Below are 24,688 nucleotides of genomic sequence, written 5' to 3' on the forward strand. Positions count from 1 at the left end.
AGGGCTAGGAAAGTCATACTCGGGAGGACCACTTCTGCAAGGGGGTGATATGCTCCCCCCCAAATGGAAGTAAAGAGGAAGGTGATGAAGGGATTTCATGATGGTGGGTGGTGGGGTTGGCAGTCCCTGGGGGTGTGTAAATTGGGAGAAGAAAGCAACGTCTAAGGAAGAGTTTCAGGAATCCACTGTGGGATGCCTTGGGCAGGAACTTCCACAGACTCCTGAGGTCCCCCTCCCCACAGCAAAGCTCTGCACCATTTTCATTCACCATGGCTCTTGGAGTCCCGATGAGGTTTCTGACCACCCAACCATGCTGTGCACTTAATCCTCGGACAGTCAGTGATAGTGATAGTTGCCCCCAATCTTCACATCATTCAATGGGGTCCAAGTCCTGGGGAGCCTCTGGCCTAAGGGTTCCCAAGAGACCATCCAGCAGCCAACTCTCTTACTGGCCCTTCCACTCGGTCCCCGTTGAGCCTAAGTCTGTACAGAGCTGAGCAGAAACCTTCTCCCTCACAGTATTGAGAGCCCAATGGCTGGCACTCCCTGGATATGTACACATACACACACACACACCCCCATATACATCCTCCCACACACACACCACTGCCACACACACCACTCATGTTTCTCTGCCAGCTGAACAGACAGCAGCACCCCGTCTCCCAGAGAGGCATCCATATTCCACCCTGAAGGGCACCCGCACTTCCTTGGACTACCCTAAGTTTGTGCCTCTCAAGCGTCCTCCTTCTTGAGGTGTTACAGATTCCATAGACACATCTTCCCCATAACCTGTTAGCATCCCAAGGGCAGCAGCCATAACAGAACTTGGACAAGAGGGCACACAGGGTTATCAAGAATGGCTAAGTTAGGGGCCCCTCAGGGTCTGGAACGACAGACAGTGCCGCCCTGATGTAGCCAGACCAAAGTGTCCAGGAGGGTCTGAGAGTGGTAAGTGGGGCCCTGGCTAGGCCATGGCACCTGCAAAGGCTGTTCCTGGAGGACAATGGTTGAGAGTGGAGAGAAGACTAGGGAGGGTCCCAAGAGAAGGGCTGCCCCAAATTCCACTCCCCTCAGTACTTCGCACACCTCCAACGTGGCACAGCCAAGACCCCAGCTACCCTAGCTGCTCCTTTTCTAGGTAGCCTGGGGAAACAAAGCTCCTTGCAAGGGAGGAAGGAAGGGGGTCATGTACGCAGGGATAAGGCCTGGAAGGACAGGGCAGCTGGAGAAGGCCTGAGTGTCCTGGGGAAGCAATGACACCTGGAAGGACAAGACAGGGCACCTTGCTTCTAAACTCAAGTCAGCGGTCATCTCTTTCAGAGAGCCTTCCTGACCTCTCCAAATGAGGTTGGATACTTTTTTGTTCCTGCTCCCATACTTGGCACTGCCCGCTGTCATCCTGGGTCTGTGACACTGGCCCAGGCCTGCTCAGGCCCAGGGCTCCCCATCAGTGCTCGTTCGCTGTTCAGAGGACTCCTCGCACTGAGGGGTGGGGTCGCAGGTTTGCCTGTCAGGATCTTGAGGAGGTTTCGGAGCAAGGCACGGCCCCATCCCCCATCTGGGCTGCCCCTGCCCCCCATCCTTCCCCGGGCTGGGGCGCCGCCCCGCAGAAGCGACTTCAAAGGGCCAGGCTTGAGCTTCCACAGCCGGGCTCCGGTCCGCGGCCCGCAGAGCGGAGGCCGGGGCAGGATCTCGGACGTCGGGGCCGTTCCAGTCCCGGCTCTCTGAGAACCTGGCGGGGGTGCCGGGCTGCAGGCGGCCGGGGCTGAGGGGCGGGTCCTCTGAGCCCCCCGAAGTGGGAGGATCGGGTCGGCCGCGGGGCCAATCCCGGCGCGCGGGGAGCAGGGGCGGGGGCCGGGCGAAGGGGGGTACGGGGGCGGGCGGGCCAGGGGCGGGGCGCGGCGTCCAGGCGGCGGCGGCGGCGGCGGCGGCGGCGACTCCTCAGTGTCCGGCTCAAGCTCCGGCCGCAGCTCCGGCTCGCGATGCCCCACTCCGTGACCCTGCGCGGCCCTTCGCCCTGGGGCTTCCGCCTGGTGGGCGGCCGGGACTTCAGCGTACCCCTCACCATCTCGCGGGTGAGTCCAGCGGCCACAGGGCGGCGGGGAGGTCCTGAATCTGAGACCCAGTCCTTACAGTCCACCCGGGACCCGGATCCCCGACGTCCTGGAGGCTCGAAGGCCAAGGGTTGGCCTCGGTGACCCACAGGCTGTAGAGGAGGCTTCCAGGCTGGGCAGCGTCGCCACAGCCCCCTCCCCCTCCCGCTGGGCCTACCTGCCCTTATCCCTTGAAGGATTCCCCCCAAGAGCTCACAAACCAGCCTCCCTGCTGGCCTCATTCTGGGGGACTCACTGCAGGCCAAAGTCATGGGCCAGAGATCTGGACTGATCTCCAGAGGCCCAGAGATGCTGCTTCAACCTAATGCAGCCTGAAAATTTCAAGCGAAATGACTTGAGAGACTCCGCTTATCAAGGGTCCCTGCCAGTAGAGCTGAGTGATCCCAAGGAGGTCTGGGGTCCTCTCTGAAACTGAAGAAAGAAAGATCCATCCAGTTCCCCACTCTGGTTTTGGTCAGTCTCTCATCCATGACCTCACTTGTCCTAAGGGGAAGTGACCAGGAGGAATTTTTGGCTTCCAGGGAAAGGAAGACTTGACTATGCAGTTCTGAGACCCCCTTGCCACAAGACACACAAGGCCAGGGGCCAGGATAACCTCCACCCAGTTCCTCAAGTTTCTGTGGCCATGCACTGCCCCAGGTTTAGGCAGAGGAGGAGGAGGAGGGGGCACCACCCCAGGTGGTGGCTAATCTGAGGAGGACAGAGGAACAGAGGACATGACTCGGGCCCTGTCAGAGGGGGGTACCCAAACTGGGAAAGACAGGATCCTGGCCCAGCCTTGGGGTCCCATATTTGAAGGACCAGAAGACGGGACTCAGACGCTGCCCCTGGGGGTCCCAGCCTAGGGTACAGAAGAGGAGAGAACCCAGGCCCTGCCCTTGGGGGCTCCCAGTCTGAAGGGAAGAGAGAAGGGGACCTGGGGCCATCCCTTGACCCCATACAAGCTGCTCTGGTCTTCGGGGCCCTGTATCGGGGGAACTGAGAGCACCTTCCCCCTACCCTTCCGCCACCTCTCGCCATGGGGGCTGGACCAAGCTGGCTGGGCTTTCAGAGTCTTCTTTCCAGTTTAGGGGAAGGGGTGGGCACCTGGTGGAGCATGGAATCATGGAATCCCGTTTCTGGGGGCCAGGGTGACAGGCAGGCCCAGCTGTCCTGGGAGGATTCCCACATCTGCCCTCACCCCATGGCCACCAGGTCCTTTGGGGCTGAGTGAGGTGGGCCTTCAACACATCTGGGAGCCTTTCATCTCCCACTTCCCTGAGAGAGCCCTGCTGGGGGCCTGTGTGTGTGTGTGTGTGTGTGTGTGTGTGTGTGTGTGTGTGAGAGAGAGAGAGAGAGAGAGAGAGAGAGAGAGAGAGCGTGCACATCTGTGTCTGCCAGTGAGTGTCATGCTGTGTGTCCACCACCAAGGCAGGCTGTTGGGGGTGCTAGGCCAGCCGGCGGGCCAGCCACCCTGGGCGTGAGGCCGCTGACAGGCTAAGTGGCAGCGGCTGACGGCCGCAGGCAGCAGGGAGCAGAGACATCTGTTGCCCACGCGGCTGCCTGCCCGCCGAGGAAAGGCCTCCACACGTCACAGCGGCAGCAACAGCGGCGGCCTTGTTTGGAGCTAATCGGGATGCAGGCCGCTGGCAGGCAGACAGGCTGGAAAGGGTTTACCAGGAAGAACACCCCCGCCTTGTCCCCCCAAAGTCTCAGAGCAGCAGCTAAGGCCTGAGGAGCCAGGATGGCTGAGCCTGGGTTTGGGTGGGATCTGGGGAGATTTACAGGGCTGAGGAGACACAGGCCACAGCTTGCCCAGCAGGTACCTCAAGGGCAGGTCTACAGACACCGATTATATGTGGGAGTGTCCTCACCGAGGGGGTTCAACACCCGACCCCTCCCATGCTTACGGGACTTCCCCCACCCAGTGGAGACAGCCACACTCAGACAGAGAGGAGGCTGGCTGCCTGGCAGAGCTGGGACTATGCAATCTCAGCCCACAAAGCCTCTGGGAGCCCCCCCAAACATTGCCCAGGGCTCCTTCCTCACAAACTATAGTGACTACTGACCTTGGAATCCTAATGGGTTGTTGCTACCAGGTCCCTAGAAACTAGTGCCTGGAATGAACACCACTAACTGTATGCCCAGCTCCCTGTAGGGGCTTTTTGCCTCTAGGCCAGGTGGAGTGACACAGGGGCTTTAAATGTAGCTGCTATAGGTGAAGGGGCTGGTTCACGCCCCAGCCTCCCAGCTGACTTCACCTCTCCCCTCTCTCTTCCTTCTGTCTGTTTATCCTGCACTCAGCAGCCAGAAGGATCAGCCTGAATTCAACTCTGTCCTGCGATGTCCCTGTTTAGAATCCTCTCGCCTGGGCCTACAAGGCCTGTAGGTCTGGTCCCTGCTTTTTCCTCTCATTTCATCTCTTCCACTCTCTCCTCACCGATATTTTGGTGATATTTTTGCCACAGGAGCCTGCTCTTACTTTCACTCCCAGATGAGCTATTACACATGCTGATCCTTCTACTTGGGACACTGTCTCTCCCCTCACTCCCTTTTGCAGAAAAGCACACTGGTTAAGAGCATAGCATTTGGAATTGGTTGGTCTGGACTGAAATCCTAACTCTGCCGTTTATCAGTTGAGTGTCCTGTACTTCTCTGGACCTTGGTTTCCTCATCTAGGAAATAGGCTTGCCTTGAGGACTAATGAAACAATGCACGTAAAGGCAGTTGGAAGAGTCACGGTTTCCTGGCCTCACGCCCTCTCTGACCAGAACTCCCAAGCTAACGGAACTGGCAGAGTCCCAGCCACCCCTGCTTTCGAGAACTTCCTCCACCCACAGGGGCCTGAATGCACCCCTTGTGCTGGCTGAGTCAGCCTGCAGCTAGCCACCCCCCTGAGGAAGAAGACTCCTCTCCAGCATGGGGACTGGGGCAAAATGCCCCATCCCCAAAGCCTCTCTTTCTTCATCTAAAAATAGGAATGAGAACAGCCTCTGTCTCATCAGGTGGTTGAGAGGTTGCCATGAGCTAGTTATGGCTAAAGCACTGAGCCCCTGCCATGTCACAGAGCAGGTATCCGTGTAGGAGAGGGGGCCTAGAGCAGGGCCTTGGGGGGAGGGTGGGATGGTGCCAAGTGGGTGCCTTCCCTGGGAAGACAGGCCTGTGTAGGTGCCCATGCCCTACAAAGGAACATTAGTGGTGGGCTGGTTGGCTGAGGGTAGCATGCTCCAGAAGAACATTCCTTGGGGCAGCCTATTTCAGGGCAGGTTGCTTGGCAGTACCCACACCAGGACTCCAGCCAAGGAGCTGCCAGCACCTCAGCTTTGTCCGCTCACTACAGAGAACTGGCTAAACTGAGCCTGACCAGGCCTCCAGGAGCTCCCACCCCAACAGGGACAGTGCCACTGACAGCTCTTGAGCCACAGCTTGAGAGGCTGGGAGGAATGAGGGTCCCTAAAGTCTCTTTCCAAAGGCTGTGCTGGGACCAGGGACAGGGTAAAGGATGTCCTGTTGCCTGAATTCCCTCCCGAGGCTGCTTACTTAGGCCTCCTGTGAGCTTATTCCCAACCTCATGTGGCACATGTCAAGGGACCGGCATTGTAGGAGGCTCCAGATGTGGACACTGCTTGACCCTCTGGGATCAACAGTGGCACTGGGGTGGCCTTTGTGCCTGTCCTCCAGAGGAAAGGGAGGTGAAATTGTGACCCGGGAGCGCAGGCTGGCAGCTAAAAGTAGATGGCCCTCGACTTGCCTGGGGAGGTGACAGCACAGAATGAGGCACTAACAATGTTAGGGGAGCAGAGTGGTAAAGGGGGTGCACAGGGTACTGTGGGACCCCAGAGGAGAGGCTTCCAGGAGAAATGGCCTCTGCTGAGAGCCTGAGACCTGAAGGATGAGGAGGCATAAGCTGGTAATTAGGGTTTGGGGTCAAAGGAAAGTGTGTTCCAGGTAGAGGGAACAGCATCTGTAGCAGTGTGAAGGTGAGAGCTATCTGGTACCCGTGAGTACCCCCTTGACGTTCAGATGGTCTGGATAGAGTGTGGGTGTGTGGAGGTAAATGTGGAGGGGTGGGGATGAGAGGAAAAAAGGTCACTAAGGGTTTGAACATCAGGTCAAGGGGCTACTATGTGGTCTGTCTGGGTGGGGCAATACAGGGTACCTGTGGCATGTCCATGCTTTGTATCTGCTGGAGAACACATATCCTTCTGTGTCCCTTGCATGTATGCAGGCTGCAAGAGTGACATCCCATTTGTCCCAACCCAGAGGAAGCCCCTCTCATATGCCCTTCATACCTCACCAGACCTCCAGGTGCTGCAGTTGGGCTTGTTTGGAGCAGAGGCTTCAGCAAAGCCATGTGGGAACTCAACTTGCCCACCCACAGGTCACATGGGCAGCAGGGCTATACTGGCCCAGTTCTGAGGTTGGAAGGGGTCTAGAACAGAGCCCGCAGCAAGGCCACATAATGACCAATGTCCAGCCATCTGGCTTGTCCATCCACAGGTCCATGCTGGCAGCAAGGCTGCCCTGGCTGCACTGTGCCCTGGAGACCTGATCCAGGCCATCAATGGTGAGAGCACAGAGCTCATGACACACCTGGAGGCACAGAACCGCATCAAGGGCTGCCATGACCACCTCATACTCTCCGTGAGCAGGTACGCACAGGGCAGGCTGGGCCAGGATGATGCGGGTGAATCAGGGGAGGCTCGGTTCTGGGTGGCCAACATCCTGGGTGAGCTGGGCCTCACACAGCCTCTCTGCTTCAGTTCCTGGCACCCCACTCCTATGGAGCAGCACTTTCACAGGGGTTTGACAGGCACTGTTTGGAGATGCAGGTGGCTTAAGAGAGGAAGAAGCACCCATTTAACCTATGGCTGGAACTATGTTGGGGGACTTATGGCAGGGGGTAGGCAGCCCAAAATCAGGGCTGAACTAAGACCTTGAGTAGCCTCAAACCGGGGGTGAGGTGTGTGTGATTTCAGTCCTTTTCCCACCCACGAGTGACGAGCTTGATGACCAGTTCAAAGAATTTTATCGTTCAACACCTTGTTTAACTGTCAAACCAACTCGATAAGGTAAAACCTAATATAGTCTCCACTTTACACGTGAGACAACTGAGACTCAGAAAGTTTGGAGGGTGCTTCAAGTCACACAGCAGAGCAGTGGTGAAGCAAGATCTGACCTCAGGTCTCCCTCACTCCCAAAGACTCCATTCCTTCTGCTTGACTGCTGACCACTTCTACGAGCCCCACAGCTGCCCTGCCTCAGCTGTCCCCACTATGGCCCAAACCTCTGCCCTGCTTAAATCTGGATGCCGTGGACTGTGTAATGCTATACTGCCCATCAGGAAGGCGAGGATTGGGGGGTCACCAAGCCCCACCTGTGCCCTGGACATGCTCCAGGATGGAAGGTCTACCTGGGGCATCTCCAGCCTTGCTCAGGCTGATGGCAGTCGGCTGGGTCCGGGCTGGGCGGGATCTCCCTCCCCCTGTCTTGCCTAGATCCAGGGAAGTCAGACATAACTGCTCACCTCTGCCACGTTCACTGTTAACAGCGACTTTCCACAACCCCATGTGGGTGTGTGTAGGTGAATCCTCCCCAAACCACAACACGGCTAACCAGGCCTTAGAGCCAGCAGGGCAGGGTGTAATCCATGGGCTCAGAGCCGTTAAACATGGTGGGAAGCCTTCTGAAGTAGCCCCATTTATGTCTGGCCCAGGTCCGTGTTGAAGTCAGGACCCTGACTCTGCTCTCGGCGCTGAGTGGGCCCAGCTGCAAGTCCAGGGCCTTGTACACTCCACCTGGCCTGCAGTGAGGAGGCTCTGTCCTGGGAGTTCAGCAGAGCTGGCCCTCTTCCAGACTTTTTGGGTTCTTAGGCTCACCAGATGACCTCTGTGAGCCTGGGTTTCCTTCTCCATAAAGCAGGATCACATTCATCACCCTCTCTGAGACCGAGGTACAGGCTGTCTGGGGGAAGCATCAGCACTGCTCTGCCCACGAGGGGCCTCTGAGGCCACCCAACTTGGCTGGGTTCCTGAGCCCTGATTCACCTCTGGCCTTGTCTCTGCATGGCTGAATAAGGGAAGCCCTGATAGTAGTGGGACAAGGGGCAGGGGAGGCTCACAGGGGGCCTGATTCAGGAGGTCCACAGAGGGAATGATGTCAGGGGAGGGTAGCAGGGTGGGGGCAGGGTGGAGGTCCCCCTTCCTTCCTTCCTTCCTTCCCTGGCCATTTGTTCCAAGCCAGGCATGGATGAGCCAGGGGTCCACTGACCTGTTCCACACTGGGTATTTGAGCCCCCAGATGCTGCCTGGCCATGGAGCAGGTGAGAGCACACTCTCTCCTATCACAGATCTGGGTTCCAGTCCCAGCTCTGCACTTGAGAACTGTGTTGTCCTAGTGATTTAATATCAGAGCCCTTAGCTTCCTCAACTTCAAAATGGGGGATCTTGGATTGAGTGAGGATGACATACAGTGTCTGCTTCGTCAGGGTGAAAACCTGATGTCATGTCCCCCAGCCCCCATCCCTAATTCTCACACATGCAGATTCTGGGGGATCAAGACACAGGGGCCACCTTGATCTTCTGGGCCAGCATCTCTTCTCCTGGGTGCCTTCTCACCTGCAAGGCCTCTGACCCTGCTCTCTATCCTGCCTGTCATGCCAGGACTTATGCCTGAGCCTCCAAAGACAACCCCCAACATGGGGTCTGTGGAAGATTGGCCTGGTGAGCTGCTTGGAGGGAGCTACTCTGTGCCAGCGCTCCCAGAGCTCTACCTAGGCCAGCTTCCCTACCTGCCCTCTTGCGTACAGAGGGCTGTACTCCTCCACAGACTTCTCCACAGGATGAAAAGTGAAGTAAAGGCCCAGCTTCCCCGCTATGCTTACTTTGTCTGGAACTCAGAGCCAGGTATCCAGCAATCCAAGCTAACCCATACTTTCTGGGCATGTTCTGTAGGTCCAGGACCTTCCTGGCATCAGCTGCAACCCTGGGGCCTCTGGTGAGGTCCCTGTCACCTATTACATGGGATACAAGATGGATTTGTACAGCCCACCCTTTGGTGGGCTTAAAGATGGCAGATGGAGCTACCTGCTCAGCCTAAAGTGTGGAGACCTGGGGGTGGAGGTTGACACATGAATAAGCCTCTCATTCCAGTCTTATGCCTTTGGACCACTCTGATGGCTCTGGGTACTTTGTACCCTCTGATCTTCAGACCGCAGGCTTGTACTTCTCTTCTGGGCAGGACTTCAAGGAAGTATAAGGCCAAACAGCCACACAAGATGTCCTAGGTTTATTCCAGCAGAGTTCTGAGTGCATAGAGACCATAATTAGAGCTGTGAGTTAGGGCAGTCAGTTGGGAGCCTGGCTGAGGGGGCTGGAGCCAGATGCCAGTGGGGGATAGAACAGCAGAGCCTTGGGGCCACAGGCCTCTGAAAGGCTGTGGAGAAGAGAGGTAGCCTGCAGGGGACCAAGGAATGGGCAATGGTGAGGAAGAGCAGAGTGAGTGTGGACTACACGTGTAATCAGATTGTTAAAATCCTCTGCTGAGTGGGGGGACAGGGGCAGGGTTGAGCTGCTAGCCCAGTGGTAAGACCCCTGAGAAGACCCAGGAGGCCCTGTGGGGCAGAGTGGGGACATTATTCCCCTTTGGTGTAACCAGCCTCACTCACACCCACCTGCCAATCCGGGGTCCACACACCCTCCTGGCCTGCCTTGTCACAGGACTACTCAGTGGCAGGACTGGGCCCCAGGCCTGTAGCCTCTCGGCCCTGCCTGCCCCCACTTATGGCAGGTTTATGATGTTTTTCTCCCTCCTGAGTGGTGTTTGGCTTTTGGTTTCTATGGCGAAGCAGGAATTTCCTAATGGCCTGTTTCCCATCTGGGCTGGGCAGACATTGATGATGACTCTGCCAGCGGCAGCAGTCAGGGAGGTGCACCCCTCAGAGCCTCCATTCCACTTTTCCTGGGCCCACGGATGCCTGACTCCCAGGCCCCATCAGAGGCTGTGAATGGAAGCGGGAGGAGTGGATGGGCTCCTAGCTGATCAACGTGTAAGGCCTGGCTTGCTCCGCCATGAGCTTGGCCCTCTTTATGCTGAGCTTCCATAGGCCACAGAGAGGGTGGAAAGGTGGGGAAGCTGCAGGGCTTCCTTTCTAGGAATCAGACCAGAGGGGGAAGGAGCAGCTAGTGGAGAAAGGGCACACAGCCTATCCCAGGTGAGTGGCAGATCTAGAGTTGTGTCTCCTTGCCACGAAGGCCAGCATTCTGGCGCAGGGGAAAGAGTTGGGGTAGTATCCTTATCCATGCAGGGTACCAAGCCTGGTCCTGGGTGGGCCTGGGCCCAGACCCCAGCGCTTCTTGGTCCTAGTTCCCAGGCATGGTGGGCTAGTAAGCAGAGATTTCTGACAATCCTAATTCCTGCCACAGGCCTGAAGGCAGGAGCTGGCCCAATACCCCAGAGGACAGCAAGGCTCAGGCACACAGGATCCACATCGATCCCGAGGCCCAGGTATGTACATACACCACCTGGCCTGGCCTGGCCTGGCCTAGCTCAGAGCAAGCCCAGGGCAGAGAGGCCGGGCCTTGTCCACGGGTTTAACTGCATTGGATGTCCTCACTGCGGTTCTCAGAGACTGAAGCAGAAGGCTTCTCTGGGCTCTGTCCATGCCCCATCAGGGGCTCCCAAGGTGACGGGTACCTGCTGTGGGCTCTGTCAGTACGCTAAGCAGTCCTGGATTCTGGGACAATGGTGCTGTGGTGGGCAGGGACTGGGCCAGGCCTTGGCTCAGGGCTACCACTTACCCAGCTGGGTTTCACTCTGTCGCCCAGTGTTGCCAGATCAGGAGGAAGTCACCAGACTTGGGGGAGGGGTGGGGGACAGCCATAGGCTGTGGAGTGACCTCAGGCTATGGGGCACTCTTCTGTCTCATCCTAGCCTTGGGCACCTACCTGGCCAGAGCCAACCTTAGAATATAAGGCACTGCCTTGCCCTATCCAAGACTGAAGTTTTCTCCTGGCCATTCCATGATCGCAGCTAGCAGACCTCAGGCTGCAGGCCTGTCTGCTCATTCACCTTTCTGTGTATGACAGGAGTCACAGCTATGGTGCTGTCCTCAAGGAGCATGAGGTGGAGCCAGGCTGCTTTAGGGCCTCATTTTTCCATGGGCTTGAGGGGTGGCCAAGTGGGCAAAGCTGAGGTATCCAGAGTGAACTCGTTATTTCTGGGCCACTGAGTTTGGGCAAGGCGGAGACTCGACTGGTCTATGATGGAGCCTGAACTTGGGACCCAGCATGTGGGACCATGGCCCCCAGGGCCTGCTCATATCCACTCTCTCTCCACGGAGGCTTTGCTGTACCAGAGGGAATGATTTGCCATGGCCTCTCCCTCACCCCCTATCCTAGTCCCCATCTTTCTCTGACATTTGTTCCCTACCTTGCTTTTGCTGGCATCCCTGAGGCCAGGTGCTTACCATACGCAGGGAGTGCCCATTCTGGAAGGGGAGAGGCACCTAGCAGTTCTGGGATGGAAGAAGCCAGGGGTCAAAGGAGTCCAGAGTAGGTATCTGACTCAAGGGGTCAGAGAGGGCTCCCTGGAAGAGGGGGTATCCAAGCCAAGACCTAAGGGTCTGGAAGAATAAGGGAGGCAAAGGGGCATGGAGAGAAGTGTGCCACATACAAAGTGAAGCACATACAAAGGCCCAGAGGTGAGATTGTGCACCGTAGGTTCAGAGAAAAAAGTCCCAGGTGTGGCAGGGGGCAGAGGTGAGGGCTGAGGGCACAGAGAGGCTCTCGGTTTCCTCTACCCAGGACCTCAGCTGTTCTTGAAGAGATTTGTGGCCACACCTGGGTCTCAGAAGCTTGCTCTGGTAGTTCCATGGACCCATGGGGACAGGGGCTGGGGGGCATAGACAAATCACCCAGGCTTGACATGGGCGAAATGAGAATAGCGTAGTATAGGCCCCCAGCTCATGTGTGAGCCCGGCTCTCGTGTGTAAGTACCAAGATGGATAGGACAAGGGGGCCTGAGCTTTGGAATATGAAGCTCAAGTCTGTTGAGTCCTCCAGGAGAGGCTCTGGGCCAGTGGGGCTGGGGGCTGGAGAACAGCTCCCTCTGTCCCACACTTTCCCTTACTGACCTCCTCAAGGGCCAGGCTGTGGGGCTCAGGCTGGAAGCGGGGGGATTTTCCACAAGCAACAGGGCAGCCCCTCAGCTGCTGCCCCCCTTTCATACTTAAAAGGTCATGAGCTCCATGGAAGGGGGGACAGAAACACCCACACCCAGCCCCTGTAGGGCCGTGTCCTCAGTAACACAGATACAGGGTCCATTGTCTCCATACTGCTCCCACCCTCTACCTGCAGGGGGGAGGGCGGTGGGCCCAGCTGGAGCCATCACAGGAGGGGAAGACGACAGCTGGCCCTAAGACCAGCACAAGGTACCCTGGCACTCATCAACTGGGGCTTCAGGCCCACCTTCCATATAGAGTCATTGGAGTCTCCTTCTCTCAGCCCTTACATGGGAACACAGCCCAGAGTGGAGGAAGGATGGTGATCAGAAAAGGTTTCCCAGAGAGGGTGGCATTTGAACTGAGAACCAGGTGATAGGTTAAGGCAAGCCAGGTGCAGCAGGCAGCGCAGGACTCAGCCTGTCCTCTCCAGACCAGCAGGGAGCTAGAACTTGGCCTCTGGGAGGTGCCACCTGCTCACCTGGATTTAGTGCCCACCTCTGTCCAAGTTGAGTGTCCTAGATTCTGACCACAGTCATGCTGGAGCTGATGAGCAAGCTAGCAGTTACCCCCATGCTGCTGACTAGCCCACTGAGACTTCAACAAACAAATCGGCAGCTGGCGGGTACTCAGACACGGGGAACACATGGTACCAGGCACACCGTGGAGAAGGGAAATCCAGGAATGGGGGCTCAGGAATGCCCATGACAGCCATTCATCCAAAAATGGATGTGTGCCAGGCACTATGCTAAGTGCTTTGTATGCAACTGTCTCATTTTATCTCCACGAGGAACTTATGATAGAAACCATCATCCCCATTTCACAGATGAAGAAACTGAGGTTCAGAGAGGTGATGTAACTTGCTCAGTGAGCGAGTGATAGAGCTGAGACTCAAACCAACACTGAGGTCACCACGTGTGTCCTAACCACTGAGTTCAGACCTAGAGAGGCTGCTGCATGGGTGGCCATGGGAGGGGCAGTGGCTCTGATGATCCTGCAATAAACTCCCACACCCTGCTGGGTGGGGGTCAGTGAGGGCTTCCTCCCTCCAGGTCCCTCCAGCTCCCCCTTCCTGTTGAAGCCTGTTCTGTACGGGGCCCAGCCCTGCCCCCACGGCCCATGGCCCATCTGGTCCCCATTAGAGGCCAGGCCAGCCCCAGCCTGCCTGCCCTGCAGACACATGTGTGAGAGTGCTCAGGTTTCTCAGAGGCTAAGGCTAAAGGTTTTTCTGCTGCTGTTGCCTCGTTGATGGGGGCCCACCTGGGCAGTGAGAGACCCCCTCTCCTTTGTCTGTTGGGGTGGGAGAAGTTCGGACACCACCCCCATTCAGTCACTCAGCTGCTAGTTTGCCCATTCCTCACGCCCCTGCCCAGCTCAGAGCCTGTAGAAAGCAGCAGCTTGGGCAAAGCCCTGCAGGCTCAGCTGTGCCCCAGCTGGAGGCTGACCAAGTCCAAGGCTTGCTCTTTCCCTCTAGGGTAGGCGTCCTTTCCTCCCCACCTAGCATCCCTGTTCACACTGTAGAGGGGAGGAAAAATTTACATGTCACCTCCCAGACTGAGGCTGAGAACAACTTCATGGCCTGGGCTCTTGGGCCCCACCCCAAAGTCAGGCTGCTCTGGCCACCAACTGTGTCATGGAGGTCACCATGGTCATCCCCAGTATGACCAGCACTGGCTCCGAGTATATGTAACTGTGTCTGTGTGATTAGGTGTATGTAGGTGGAGGACTGGCTGGTGCCTGTGTGTTGCCTTCATGCATGGGTATGTCTGTGAATGTACTTGTGAGAGTGTGCATGCCTGTTATCACACTGCTGAGGACAGGCTTGTGTGCCTGCAAGCGAGGGGCAACATGGCCCTGCAGCGACAAAGATCTGAGGTCCCAATTCAGAAACCACGCCTGCAGAGATCCTGACCTCTTCTCATGGACTGAGGAGGCATTTTCAGGGCATTCTTCCTCAAATGTTTCAGCCGTGGGCATCAGGCTGGCTGTGGGGTGGTGGTGTGGGGAGCTTTGAGCCCTGGCCAAGCCTTTGCCCCTATCTGCTGTGTCTACGGAAGGCCACCTATTTTGGCCTGGGAAGCAGGAAATGGGGGAAAAAATACAGGCCTGGAGGGGGCTGACCTCACAATGGTACCTTTAAACCTCAGCCTGCTCCCACTAAAGGGTCTTGGGACACAATGATTGATGACCCTTCCTGGCTGCAGAACAGGAATTCCTTTTTTGCATTCCCAGCCATGGGCCCATCCAGTACCCAGCACAGTTCTGACAGGGAAGAAGACTTGGTATCAGGACCACCTCTGCAAGGAAGCCATACACTCAGAACCAGACATGCAGGCCTTAAAAAGCTTCTTGGGATGGTCCTGCCCCAACACTGTCCCCCATGGGCACTGGTAGTCAGAACCACCACAGGGCTCATGAGCCAACGTTGAGTCTCAGGGACTCAGGTTTTTGTGTCTGACTTTCCATGAGCATTTCTCATTTCTGCAGGGATTGAACCAGGCCCAAGGCTCAGCCTTTCCCCACAAGCCCCTTCCCTGACCGGGCACCATAGCCGAGAGATGCCCGAGCAAGAGTAGCCAGCCAACACCCAAGAAGGCTTGGCATAGCAGGGCAGGGGTGGGTGTACAAGGAATGGCCAGAGGGCCTACCCCAGAGGGTCTCCCAGTGCCTCAGGCTCCTCTCTCTCCTAGGATGGCAGTCCAGCGACAAGCAGGTGGCCCTCAGCCACGGGGCTCGGGCCAGAAGATGGCAGGCCAGGCCTGGGATCTCCTTACGGGCAGTCACCTCGCCTCCCAGTCCCTCACAATGGCAGCAGCAGTGAGGCTACTTTACTGGCCCAGTTGGGCACCCTGCACGTGTCTCCACCCCACAGGTAGTACAGAGGCATAATCTTTGATGCCATACCCAGATCCCATTCTAATCCCCGAGCCCTTAAATCTCAGACCAGGTCCCATCCTGACCCTTAACACTTGATCCTTGGGTCTCAGCTGATTGCCTTCTGACTCATGAAACCACACCAGACCCTTGAGCTGGCAGAGTGAAGACTGGTACTGGTACTGCAACCCTGTCCCTTAGTGCATCTTCTTTCGCCCAGCACTGACCTGGCCAGAGGCCTTTCGCGGAGCCGCGACTGCGGAGTAGACCTGGGCTCAGAGGTGTACAGGATGCTTCGGGAGTCGGCCGAGCCGACGGCTGCGGAGCCCAAGCAGTCAGGCTCCTTCCGCTACTTGCAGGGCATGCTAGAGGCCGGCGAGGGCGGTAAGATTTTACCTCACCTGCCTTCCCGCTCCCTGAGGTACCGAACTCCGCGCCCCCAACCAGCCCAAGCCACGCCTTTGCGATCCCACGTCCGGCCTCCCGGCCATTAGCCCCGCCCCCCGTGTCCTCAGCGCGCTCCCACACACCTCGCTGCGCCCGGGCTTTCTCATTCCCACCCAACCCCTGTCGCCCTTCCAACCCCTATCCCAGTCTCTTTGCCGGTGGCTACGGAAGCAGGGCCCAGCCCCACACTCCGCAGAAATGAAGTTTTCCCTTTTCTGACCTCCGCACCGGGCTCTTGCCAACCGTGCTCTGGCTTTCAGGGGAACGGCCCGGGCCTGGCGGCCCCCGGAACCTCAAGCCCACGGCGGGCAAGCTAGGCGCTCCGCTGAGCGGCCTGCAGGGGCTGCCTGAGTGCACGCGCTGCGGCCACGGCATCGTGTGAGTACCTCCCCTGTCTTCCCCACCCGCCCCCCACCCCCGTGGTCCCCTGACCCCGCCCGAGGCCCTTAGTGGGGGCGTGCTCTCGGATCGGTCAGCTCCTGACGCTGTCCTCTCCGATCACCCGTCAGGGGTACCATCGTCAAGGCGCGGGACAAGCTCTACCACCCCGAGTGCTTCATGTGCAGCGACTGCGGCCTGAACCTCAAGCAGCGCGGTTACTTCTTTCTGGACGACCGGCTCTACTGCGAAAGCCACGCCAAGGCGCGCGTCAAGCCGCCCGAGGGCTACGACGTGGTGGCGGTGTACCCCAATGCCAAGGTGGAACTCGTCTGAGCCGCTCCCGGAACCTCCCATCCCCGCCTCTGCTTTTTTTAATGGCCCCGCGCACCCGTGTAAATATGTTTACGCCCTGCCTCTCTAATAAATTCCCTCTGCTTGACCTCAACCGTGTCGGTGCCCTGGCCTGCCTCCCTCCAGCACAGGCCATGGCTCCTGAGTGCTACACCTGTTCAGGTGCCAAGCATTTTCTTAGGCACTGGGTGCAAGGGGGAGCAAGACAGGTACTGTGGTGCCCTCAAGGAAGCCACAGCCTGGGTGGATGGCAGACATGAATCACAAGGGCAGTCCTGTTAATAGGGAAGCGAGGTCTGAGGTGCTAGAAGGGGACGTCACGCCAAAGGGTTTGACCTGGATGGAGTCAGGGAAAGTGTCAGCAGAGAAATAAGGGATGAGGGAGGGAAGAGCTCTACAGCGTGAGGATCTGTGTGCAAAGATATGTCAAAGGCGAGCACAGGCAGCAAAGGCCCCGTGTGGGCACCAGCACGAGCGCGGGCGGCCCCTAGCAGCTGCAGGAGGGACTGCCCCGCGGCGGATAGGACTGGGGAGATCACCAGTTTGGTTGGGGGCGGTATCTGCCTCTCGGCAATCTCAGCATTTCTCTCTTCCGGGTTTCTTCCCGTCCTCTCCGATCCCCCCGCCCCCGCCCCCGCCCACCCCCACCCCCCCACACACTGTGTGTGTGTGTGTGTGTGTGTGTGTGTGTGTGTGTGTGTGTGTGTGTGTGTGTGTGTGTGTGTGTGTGTGTAAGATTTTAGTAGAAAGAAAAGAACACTCGCCTCCAGAGTACACGCCACTCCTTCTCCGAGGCCTGGCCTTTCACAGCTCGGTTGCACACTCCTGTAGAGACTCGCACTTTTAAAAAATATAAGTGATAGCAGAGTTGGTGAATTGTGGCTGTTCGCACTCGATGACGCATCCTGGACTCCGGGTCACGTGGATCTACCCTCTCCTTAGGTTGCTCGGAAGAGGAAGCAGCCTCGTTTATTTAGTGAGCCCCGAGTAATGGACGATTGTGGTATATTCAGTTCTGTACTATCACAGACCACAAAAGACTGTTAGTGTTGCAGCAAAAATAGAAATCTTCTGATAAACAAAGAAAATAAGAAACAATGAGCAGGCTGGGGAAACAGCATAAACAGGCCTGAAAGAATTAAGCAATCTTGGTTATACTTTAGCTGTTACTACTAACAAACACTTGTCCTTCACAAAGCTAAGCAAAACCAATTACTCTCTGATTCCATATGAATTGTACCCTGCACCTGGCACTTACTCTTGCTGCATTCTCTTGTAGCAAATCACCCCTCTTAGCTGTTTACATTTCAGAAAGAAGGTCGCAGGCTGATAACCCAGAGATGAACAGACCCAATTACCAGGCTGCCTGACGCCAGCAGTAACTTTTAAAATATTGGAAGAAGAAGAAGAATGCAAGACATTCACCACTTTGATCCTTTTCACTTACCCTGGACTGTGGGTTCCACCTATAAGACCCCCTGTAATTCCCCAGGACAGAGGGGCACAGTTCTTGAGGCGCTGCATGCTCTGTCTTCCCTTGCGCATGGAAGAAAAATAAAGCCATCCCTCTCTTCCTCCAAAATCTCTGTCTCTGTATTTCTGTTCGGCATTGGTGCACAGGAAGCCGATATTTCGGCAACATTACCGATTCACACTCTCACCATCAGCACGTGACAGTGCTCATTTCCTCATGCTCTTGCAACACAGGGTATTACCAGGTTTTTATTTTTCATTTTTGCCAATCTGATAAGTAAAATGCGATATGTAGTTACTTTAATTTGCATTTCTCTGATTACCAGAGATGAGCATTCATTCAACAAACATTTGTTGTGTTTGCTGGTGGGTGCTGAATGAACATGGAACAGAATGGTCTTCTCCCTCCAAGAATTCCTCTAAATCCTTCACTCATTTTTCTGAGGATTAACTTCTTAATGATAGATAGGAACTTTTCATATTTTTGCAAGAACCTTTGTTACTGGACCCTATTCCACTGAAATATTTTCTTATTATTGAAACTATCATATTGATTTAATTATTACCTCTTAAAGAGTTTAACGTGCTAATCTCTCCTCCTCGTTCTTCGTTTACAAACTTGCCAAGGTTATTCTCATACATTTCCAATTGTCCAGAGGTTTAGACTCAGTATCAGGCTCTGGAAAAACAGACAACAAACCCCTTTGAACCGTGACTGGGGTTGCCCTGATTCTAGAGACTCACTTGGGGAGAACTGGCTAGAATCCTTTCCTCCCAGAGAATACTGTGATCTGTGCTTATTCTGCATTTATTCAGGTTGATGAAATAAAAATTCAGATTTTAAGGCAAGACCAAAAAAAATTTAAACATAAAACTTTTTCTCTGCCCTTTAGCCTCCTCCTTCCCCCTAGTGTGCACTGCGCAGCTTCCATGTGCGTTAACTAGACCTCCCCAATGGCAGAAATACCTCCTCCACCATAAATATCAATTTTTCTCCTGGTGCCAGCCATGTAACTCTTAGAAGGTAACACTCCTTTCTCAATCCTGTAAGGGGTCATGATGACACACCTCCACTTGCCTTGTATGTGCCTACCTCTTTGGTGAACTTTATGTACAATGCCAGTGTATAATTTCCCTTAAAGATAGTGATTGGTGCAGAATAGACTGGTCAGACGACCTGGGTAAATACTGGGCCACACCTAGTGGGAGTTCTTAGCTTAAATACTTACTTATGACCTTATTAATGTTACTCGATATATTTCTTCTTTTTTTTTTTTTTAACTGGTACGCGGGCCTCTCAGTGTTGTGGCCTCTCCTGCTGCGGAGCACAGGCTCCGGACACGCAGACTCAGCAGCCATGGCTCACGGGCCCAGCTGCTCCGCGGCATGTGGGATCTTCCCGGACCGGGGCAGGAACCCGTGTCCCCTGCATCGGCAGGCAGACTCTCAACCACTGCGCCACCAGGGAAGCCCTCGATATATTTCTTATATTCTGCCTATTTTGCCAGATTATTGTTTCTTGCATTACCAAATGTGTGACTGAGCCTCAGATAAAATTAATGATTAGGCAACTTGAAATGACTGACCAAATATATAGATCTATAAGATCAATGAGTGTGATAGTGTAACTCTAGATATGTGAAGAAGCAACAAGAGGGAACCATTTCCTGGACCGTAACAGACTAGTGAGATAGGCAGTCCAGAGGCCTTTAGTTACTGTTAACAGGGCCTAGTCCAGTAATAGCACATTGAGTGGCCTATCAATGAAATCCTCGACTGACCTGGGAATGAACATTCCTAATGTCATGGGGCAAATTGGTCATGAAATGGCCCCCAGACCTCGGTTGAAATTAAGACTGAAAGGGAAGGGATTGTAAAATAAAGAATGTTGCCCACCATCCAGTTCTACAAGAATCAAGTCATTAGCCACTTCAGTCACTGACCTACAGTAGACCCTGAAAAGAATTCAAGGCAAAGATCAGGATGAGGCACTCTGTGTTCTGGGAAAGGTGGTAGAACAGGCCTTCAGAGAGTTAGATATTTTCAGGAGAAATTTTTAAGAACCTTGATTCTTGCATCTTCTCATACTGAAACTAAAACCATACTAAAACCATTAACTAAGATGTCTGTTGCTCATGGCTAGCAGCAACCTTCTACTGAGATGTGAGCTGGATTGGTAGTATCCACTTAAACAAAATCACATATATATTGACCTCCCCACCTACCTCTACGAACAGTTCTCAGAGTGCTCTCAGACTGTCTCCTGGGCTATAATCCTCAGTTTGGCTCAAATAAAATCTTTCATTTCTTTCTTAGGTTGACTATTGATTAACTTTTTTCATTGACAGAGTGTTGTGAAGTACTCTGGTATATTTTTATTTCCATTTTCTTTTTATAGATCTTGTGTTCCTGCTTTAATTAGTTCCTAGGAATTTCTTCCAAGGCTCCTCCCGCGGACCCCACCCCTCCCCTGCCTCAAGGAGCACAGGGCAGTGTGCAAGTGTCCTCTGAGAATTGAGTGGCTGGAGTCTTGTGCCCTGGTCCTGCAGGCCCGTGCAGTCTGCAGACAAGGTCAGGCACCACGGGCTCATACGGTGAGCAGAGGACTGGCCCGCAGCGGGGGAAGCTATTAGGCTCAGGATCTCCAGTGAAAAAATCCTGTAGCCTCAGGCACAGGCCCCCACCCCTCTGCCAGACTCAAACCTGCCGAAACCTGGCTCCCCACTCCCAGCAGCCGCCCTTACTCGCCTTAATCCCACAGTCACCACCTCCCCACACGGGGCCTACCCACCCCAATTGAGGGGTCCTCCAGTTACCCAGGTACCATTAAGATCAAGATCAAGCAAAGCTGCAGCAACTGTTGCGGAGACTCAGCCTCTGTTCACCAGTGCTGAATAGAAACTCGGAAACAGAGTTTTGGGGTGAAGTAGAGAAGAATAGCTTTGATTGCTTTGCCAGGCAAAGGGGGCCACAGTGAGCTAATGCCCTCGAGACTGGGTGACCCACCTTGGAGGGGGTAGTGAGGAGTTTTATAGTGTTCAAGGAGCAGGGCATTATCAGCTTGTGGACAGTTATCAGACTGGTTGGCATAAGGTGAAGTTTCAAGCATCATCAACCTTCTGGCTTTAACCAGTCTAGGGTCTATGTTCTTGGGGTCAGCAGTTTTCATCTGGTGGGAGGGGGGCTGCTTCCTATAAACACAGCTTAGTAATGTGTGTCAGACCTTTATATCTTTCAGGGAACTGGGAGTTCGGTGATTCTGCCATGTGACAGATTTATAGTCTAATTTTTACCATTTTCCCAGCCCAACAGCTATTCTTTGTTTCTACATCTTCACATTTCCCAATCACTAACTCTTGAGTCAGCCTTTTACTTCAAAAGACAAGGACACAGGGGCTTGTACACGGTTTCACAACCAGATCAACCCTTGCCAAGGTAGGCATCCTGCAGGGGGTGGGGGGGGGCAGTAGCCAAGAGGAGTGGCGCCAGAGCTGCCAGTCTTCCCTGCTTCAAGGCCCAGGCTCTACCCAGTCCCCCAACTACCTCCTTTGTCCAGGGGCCCTGACTGACCCCAAATGTGCTGGACCATGAAAAGCTTGGGACAAGCTGAGGAACAAGGTCTTTGTGACCCAGGGTCCCAGTCCTGAGACGGGGCAGCTGAGTCTCCAGGAGGAGACACAGATCTAGGGTCCCCAATTCAGAAATCCCAGCCCACCTGCCCCAGACCGACCCCTCGTTATTGTCCCGAAACCTGCCCCTCTCTCACATCTTCACCTCAGGGGCCTTCAAACCAGAGGCTTGGACATCATTCTCTACACCTTCTCCCCAGCCATCCCATCCTACCCATCACTGTGTCTGGGGTTCTGCCTCCTAAGCATTTCTGCGGCCCATTTCAGGACAGCTGGAGAATTCTCTTATTCCCTTGCTTCATGGACCCCCTCCCCTGGCCAACATGGCCCCAGGGCCCTCAGGATAGAGCCCCTGACCGATCAATTGTAGGCCTACCATTTAAGGCCTCTTGGACTGCAGGTTGCTGACCGACCGTGTGTCTTACTTCCTCTGCTACCCAAGACTGTTCACCGTTCTTTGAGCAGTCCTGGCTTTTCATACCCTCAGACCTTTTCTCAAGGTCGAAATGCCTTTATTCTTTCTTCTTCATTCAGCAAACTCCTACTCACTTTTTAAAGCCCAGCTCCACTGTCTGCTCCCCTAGAGCAAAGCCTTGGCCGGCCCATCCCCAGGCAAAATCAGTAGTAGTTCCCATCCACATGCCCTCCATCCTACCCCTTCCATTCCTTCTTGATTCTTCTGACACAGCCTATGATCTCCTTGGTCAGAACCTGGCCCAGACCTACCACCATCCTGCCCAGATCTCAGGTCAGGCATGGAAAGGTGCAGGGGCCCTGGGGCCAGCACCGACCCTCTCTCTGACACACACATACCTTGGGCCTCCCTGCCTCTTACCACTTTCCTCCTCACCTTGCTCTCCTAGTTTCTGCTGGCATACTGCCTAAACCCTCAAGAGGAGGTAAGGCCTAGAGGGCAACTGCCTCATTCCTGCATCCTCAACCTCAACCTCAACTCATTCATTCAACTAATTATTTACTAAGAATCTACTATGTTCCAGGCATTGTGCTACATACTAGGAGACATTTTGAACAAACATATTTAAAAAGCACAGATGATAAGCAGTGCTTAATGGAAATAAATAAGATATTACAGTAGAAAATAACGAGTAAGGGAGCATCTGTGTGGATATCTGGTAAACTGCATTTCAGGCCAAGGGAGCAGGGAACATAGAGGCCCTGGACGGGGCAGGGAGGAGGAGACATGTGCTTGCCTGTCCTAAGAACAGCGAAGAAATGTCTGGAGTAGTGTAAGTGAGGTGCCAGTAGAAGTATACGAGCTCAGAGAGACGTGGGGGTGGGAAGACTGGCCACGTTGACCTTGTAAGCCTCAGGAAGGACTTTGGCTTTTACTCGGAGAGGAGAAGCCAGAGGAGTGGCATGACCTGGGCTTTTATGTTTTAACCAGGATGACTGTGTCTGCTGTATGGAGAATAGACTGTAAGGGGCAAAGGTGGAAGCAAGGAGACCAGTTCGTAGGCATGACTGCATTCATCCCTGACTAATCCCTAACTAGCCTCCATAGCTGTCCTCCATAGCTCCAAGCCCCAGTTCAGGCCCCTACATTCTCCTGCCTGGCCTGTAACAGCCTCCTGACTGGCCTTCCTGTCTCCCATCTGGCCCCTCAATCTTTTCTCCACCCAACAGCAAAGAGAGATTTTTTTTTTTTTTTTTTTTTTTTTTTTGTGGTACACGGGCCTCTCACTGTCGTGGACTCTCCCATTGCGGAGCACAAGCTCCGGACGCGCAGGCTCAGTGGCCATGGCTCACGGGCCCAGCCGCTCCGCGGCCTGTGCGATCTTCCCAGACTGGGCACGAACCCGTGTCCCCTGCATCGGCAGGCAGACTCTCAACCACTGCACGACCAGGGAAGCCCAAAGAGAGATTTTTAAAATGCAAATCTGACTATGCCACTCTTGTCTATTGAAGCTTCCATGGCTTCCCATTAGGACAAAGTCCCATTAGGACAAAGTCTAAACTCCTGAACCCAGCCCACAAGGTCCCATGGGGTGCAGTCCCTGCTGAAATTTGCTGACAGCCCTGCCTCAGGTCCCCATAATTGCAGTTGTGCTGATCTGTAAATTCAGCTTCCTCAAGATCTTTTTCCAGACTCTTACAGGCTTCCTTGACCCTCCAAGGAGCTAGAAATGAAAACTGAGTCCTTCTTTCTGGTTCTCTGTGTGATAAGCTTTATTCTCCCACCTTCCACTTTGAGAACCAAGGAAAGGGGTGAGGGCAGGAGAAACCCAGATGCTCCTTCAAGCCAGCCCTCCCTTCCTGGCCAAGGACTCAGCCCCTCTTGGTGGCACAGCAGCCTGGCCCTGTGGTAACAGCCCATGAACAGCTGAGTTAGGGGTGTTGTGACCTGCACTGTGATGCCCAGAAGCATGGGCTATGGGCCCAGAGAGTCCTGCTGACCACTCAGGGAGTGCCCTGCCCCCTCCTCCACCTGTGGGTCCCCCTGCCCAGCTTATCTGCACTGCAGCTCCATCCTGGGGCTCATTCTTACCCAGGGTAACAGCTTCTTGACTTTAGTCCCCATGCTAACCCCTGATTTGCTTTCTACAACTCTGGGTAATTTCCTGGTTTATCATTTTCTCACATAATGTTCAAAATTTTCCCACAAAATAGTCCTTAGCACCTCTGAAAAGAGGTGGAAGTCTAAAAAGAAATGAGGGTAGTAAAGGGGTCTGTAATAAGCAAGGACCGTTCTTCTGTGCCCCCTCTACCACAAGTAGGAAACTACTTGGAAACCAAATTTTGTCTTTGCTCCTGTCTGATGTGGACCATCTGTGGCTGAAGGTAGAGGCTAGAAATCCCAGGAAAGGCTGCCAGAGGCCTTAGCTGTTCCTGCAGGGTCTGGGGTTGGCCTCAGCCATGTGGGCTCAGAGACCTGACTGACCAGCCCTGTGAGCAGGTCTGTCTCCCCAGTCTGACTGGGTTAGCGAAGCTCAGAGGCTGAAGCACCACACCATACACCAGCTTCTTTACCAATACAGGCAGCAGTGGAAGGACACTCGGCTTCTCTCCAGGGTATTCTTGGCCTAAAGGCACATTTCATGGGAAGCCAGAGTGGTTACAGACTCAGAGGAAGTCTCAGAGGATGCAAACTGGGTAAGAAATATCATAGGAGCTAATATGTCCCAGGTCTTCATCTTCAAGTCCTTAGTGAACTGATATTACTCTTCTTTCATCTTCACATAAACCTGAAAGGAAGTACA

General features: G+C 54.7%; 2 protein-coding genes across 3 annotated transcripts in view; one reads left to right on the top strand and one right to left on the bottom strand.

Annotated features, from left to right (window-relative positions):
- The window catches only part of P4HA2 (prolyl 4-hydroxylase subunit alpha 2), a 79,643-nt gene extending 62,363 nt beyond the window's left edge, over positions 1-17,280 (bottom strand). The window contains exon 1 of the mRNA XM_070045182.1: positions 17,133-17,280. The gene's annotated coding sequence lies outside the window, so the exon portion shown is untranslated. The remainder of the gene's footprint in view (positions 1-17,132) is intronic.
- On the top strand, positions 1,918-16,934 carry PDLIM4 (PDZ and LIM domain 4). 2 transcript variants are annotated; one of them, XM_030869693.3, is made up of 7 exons: positions 1,918-2,078; positions 6,597-6,748; positions 10,520-10,601; positions 15,006-15,187; positions 15,410-15,573; positions 15,897-16,014; positions 16,146-16,934. In XM_030869693.3, the coding sequence occupies exons 1-7, from the start codon at positions 1,986-1,988 to the stop codon at positions 16,348-16,350; spliced, it is 996 nt and encodes a 331-aa protein (XP_030725553.1). In that variant the 5' UTR covers positions 1,918-1,985; the 3' UTR covers positions 16,351-16,934. The 2 variants fall into 2 exon arrangements, with proteins under 2 accessions (XP_030725553.1, XP_030725555.1); XM_030869695.3 differs by lacking the exon at positions 15,897-16,014 and having other exon boundaries at positions 16,146-16,349.
- Positions 17,281-24,688: the final 7,408 nt, after the last annotated feature.

Source organism: Globicephala melas, chromosome 3 (assembly GCF_963455315.2).
Source record: "Globicephala melas chromosome 3, mGloMel1.2, whole genome shotgun sequence".
Lineage (NCBI taxonomy): Eukaryota > Metazoa > Chordata > Mammalia > Artiodactyla > Delphinidae > Globicephala > Globicephala melas.

Coding starts and splice junctions, on each gene's coding strand:
- PDLIM4 (XM_030869693.3), top strand. CDS start 1,986: ATGCCCCACTCCGTGACCCTGCGCGGCCCTTCGCCCTGGGGCTTCCGC. Junction 10,602..15,005: donor ACATCGATCCCGAGGCCCAG/GTATGTACATAC, acceptor TCTCTCTCCTAG/GATGGCAGTCCAGCGACAAG. Junction 15,574..15,896: donor GCTAGAGGCCGGCGAGGGCG/GTAAGATTTTAC, acceptor TCTGGCTTTCAG/GGGAACGGCCCGGGCCTGGC.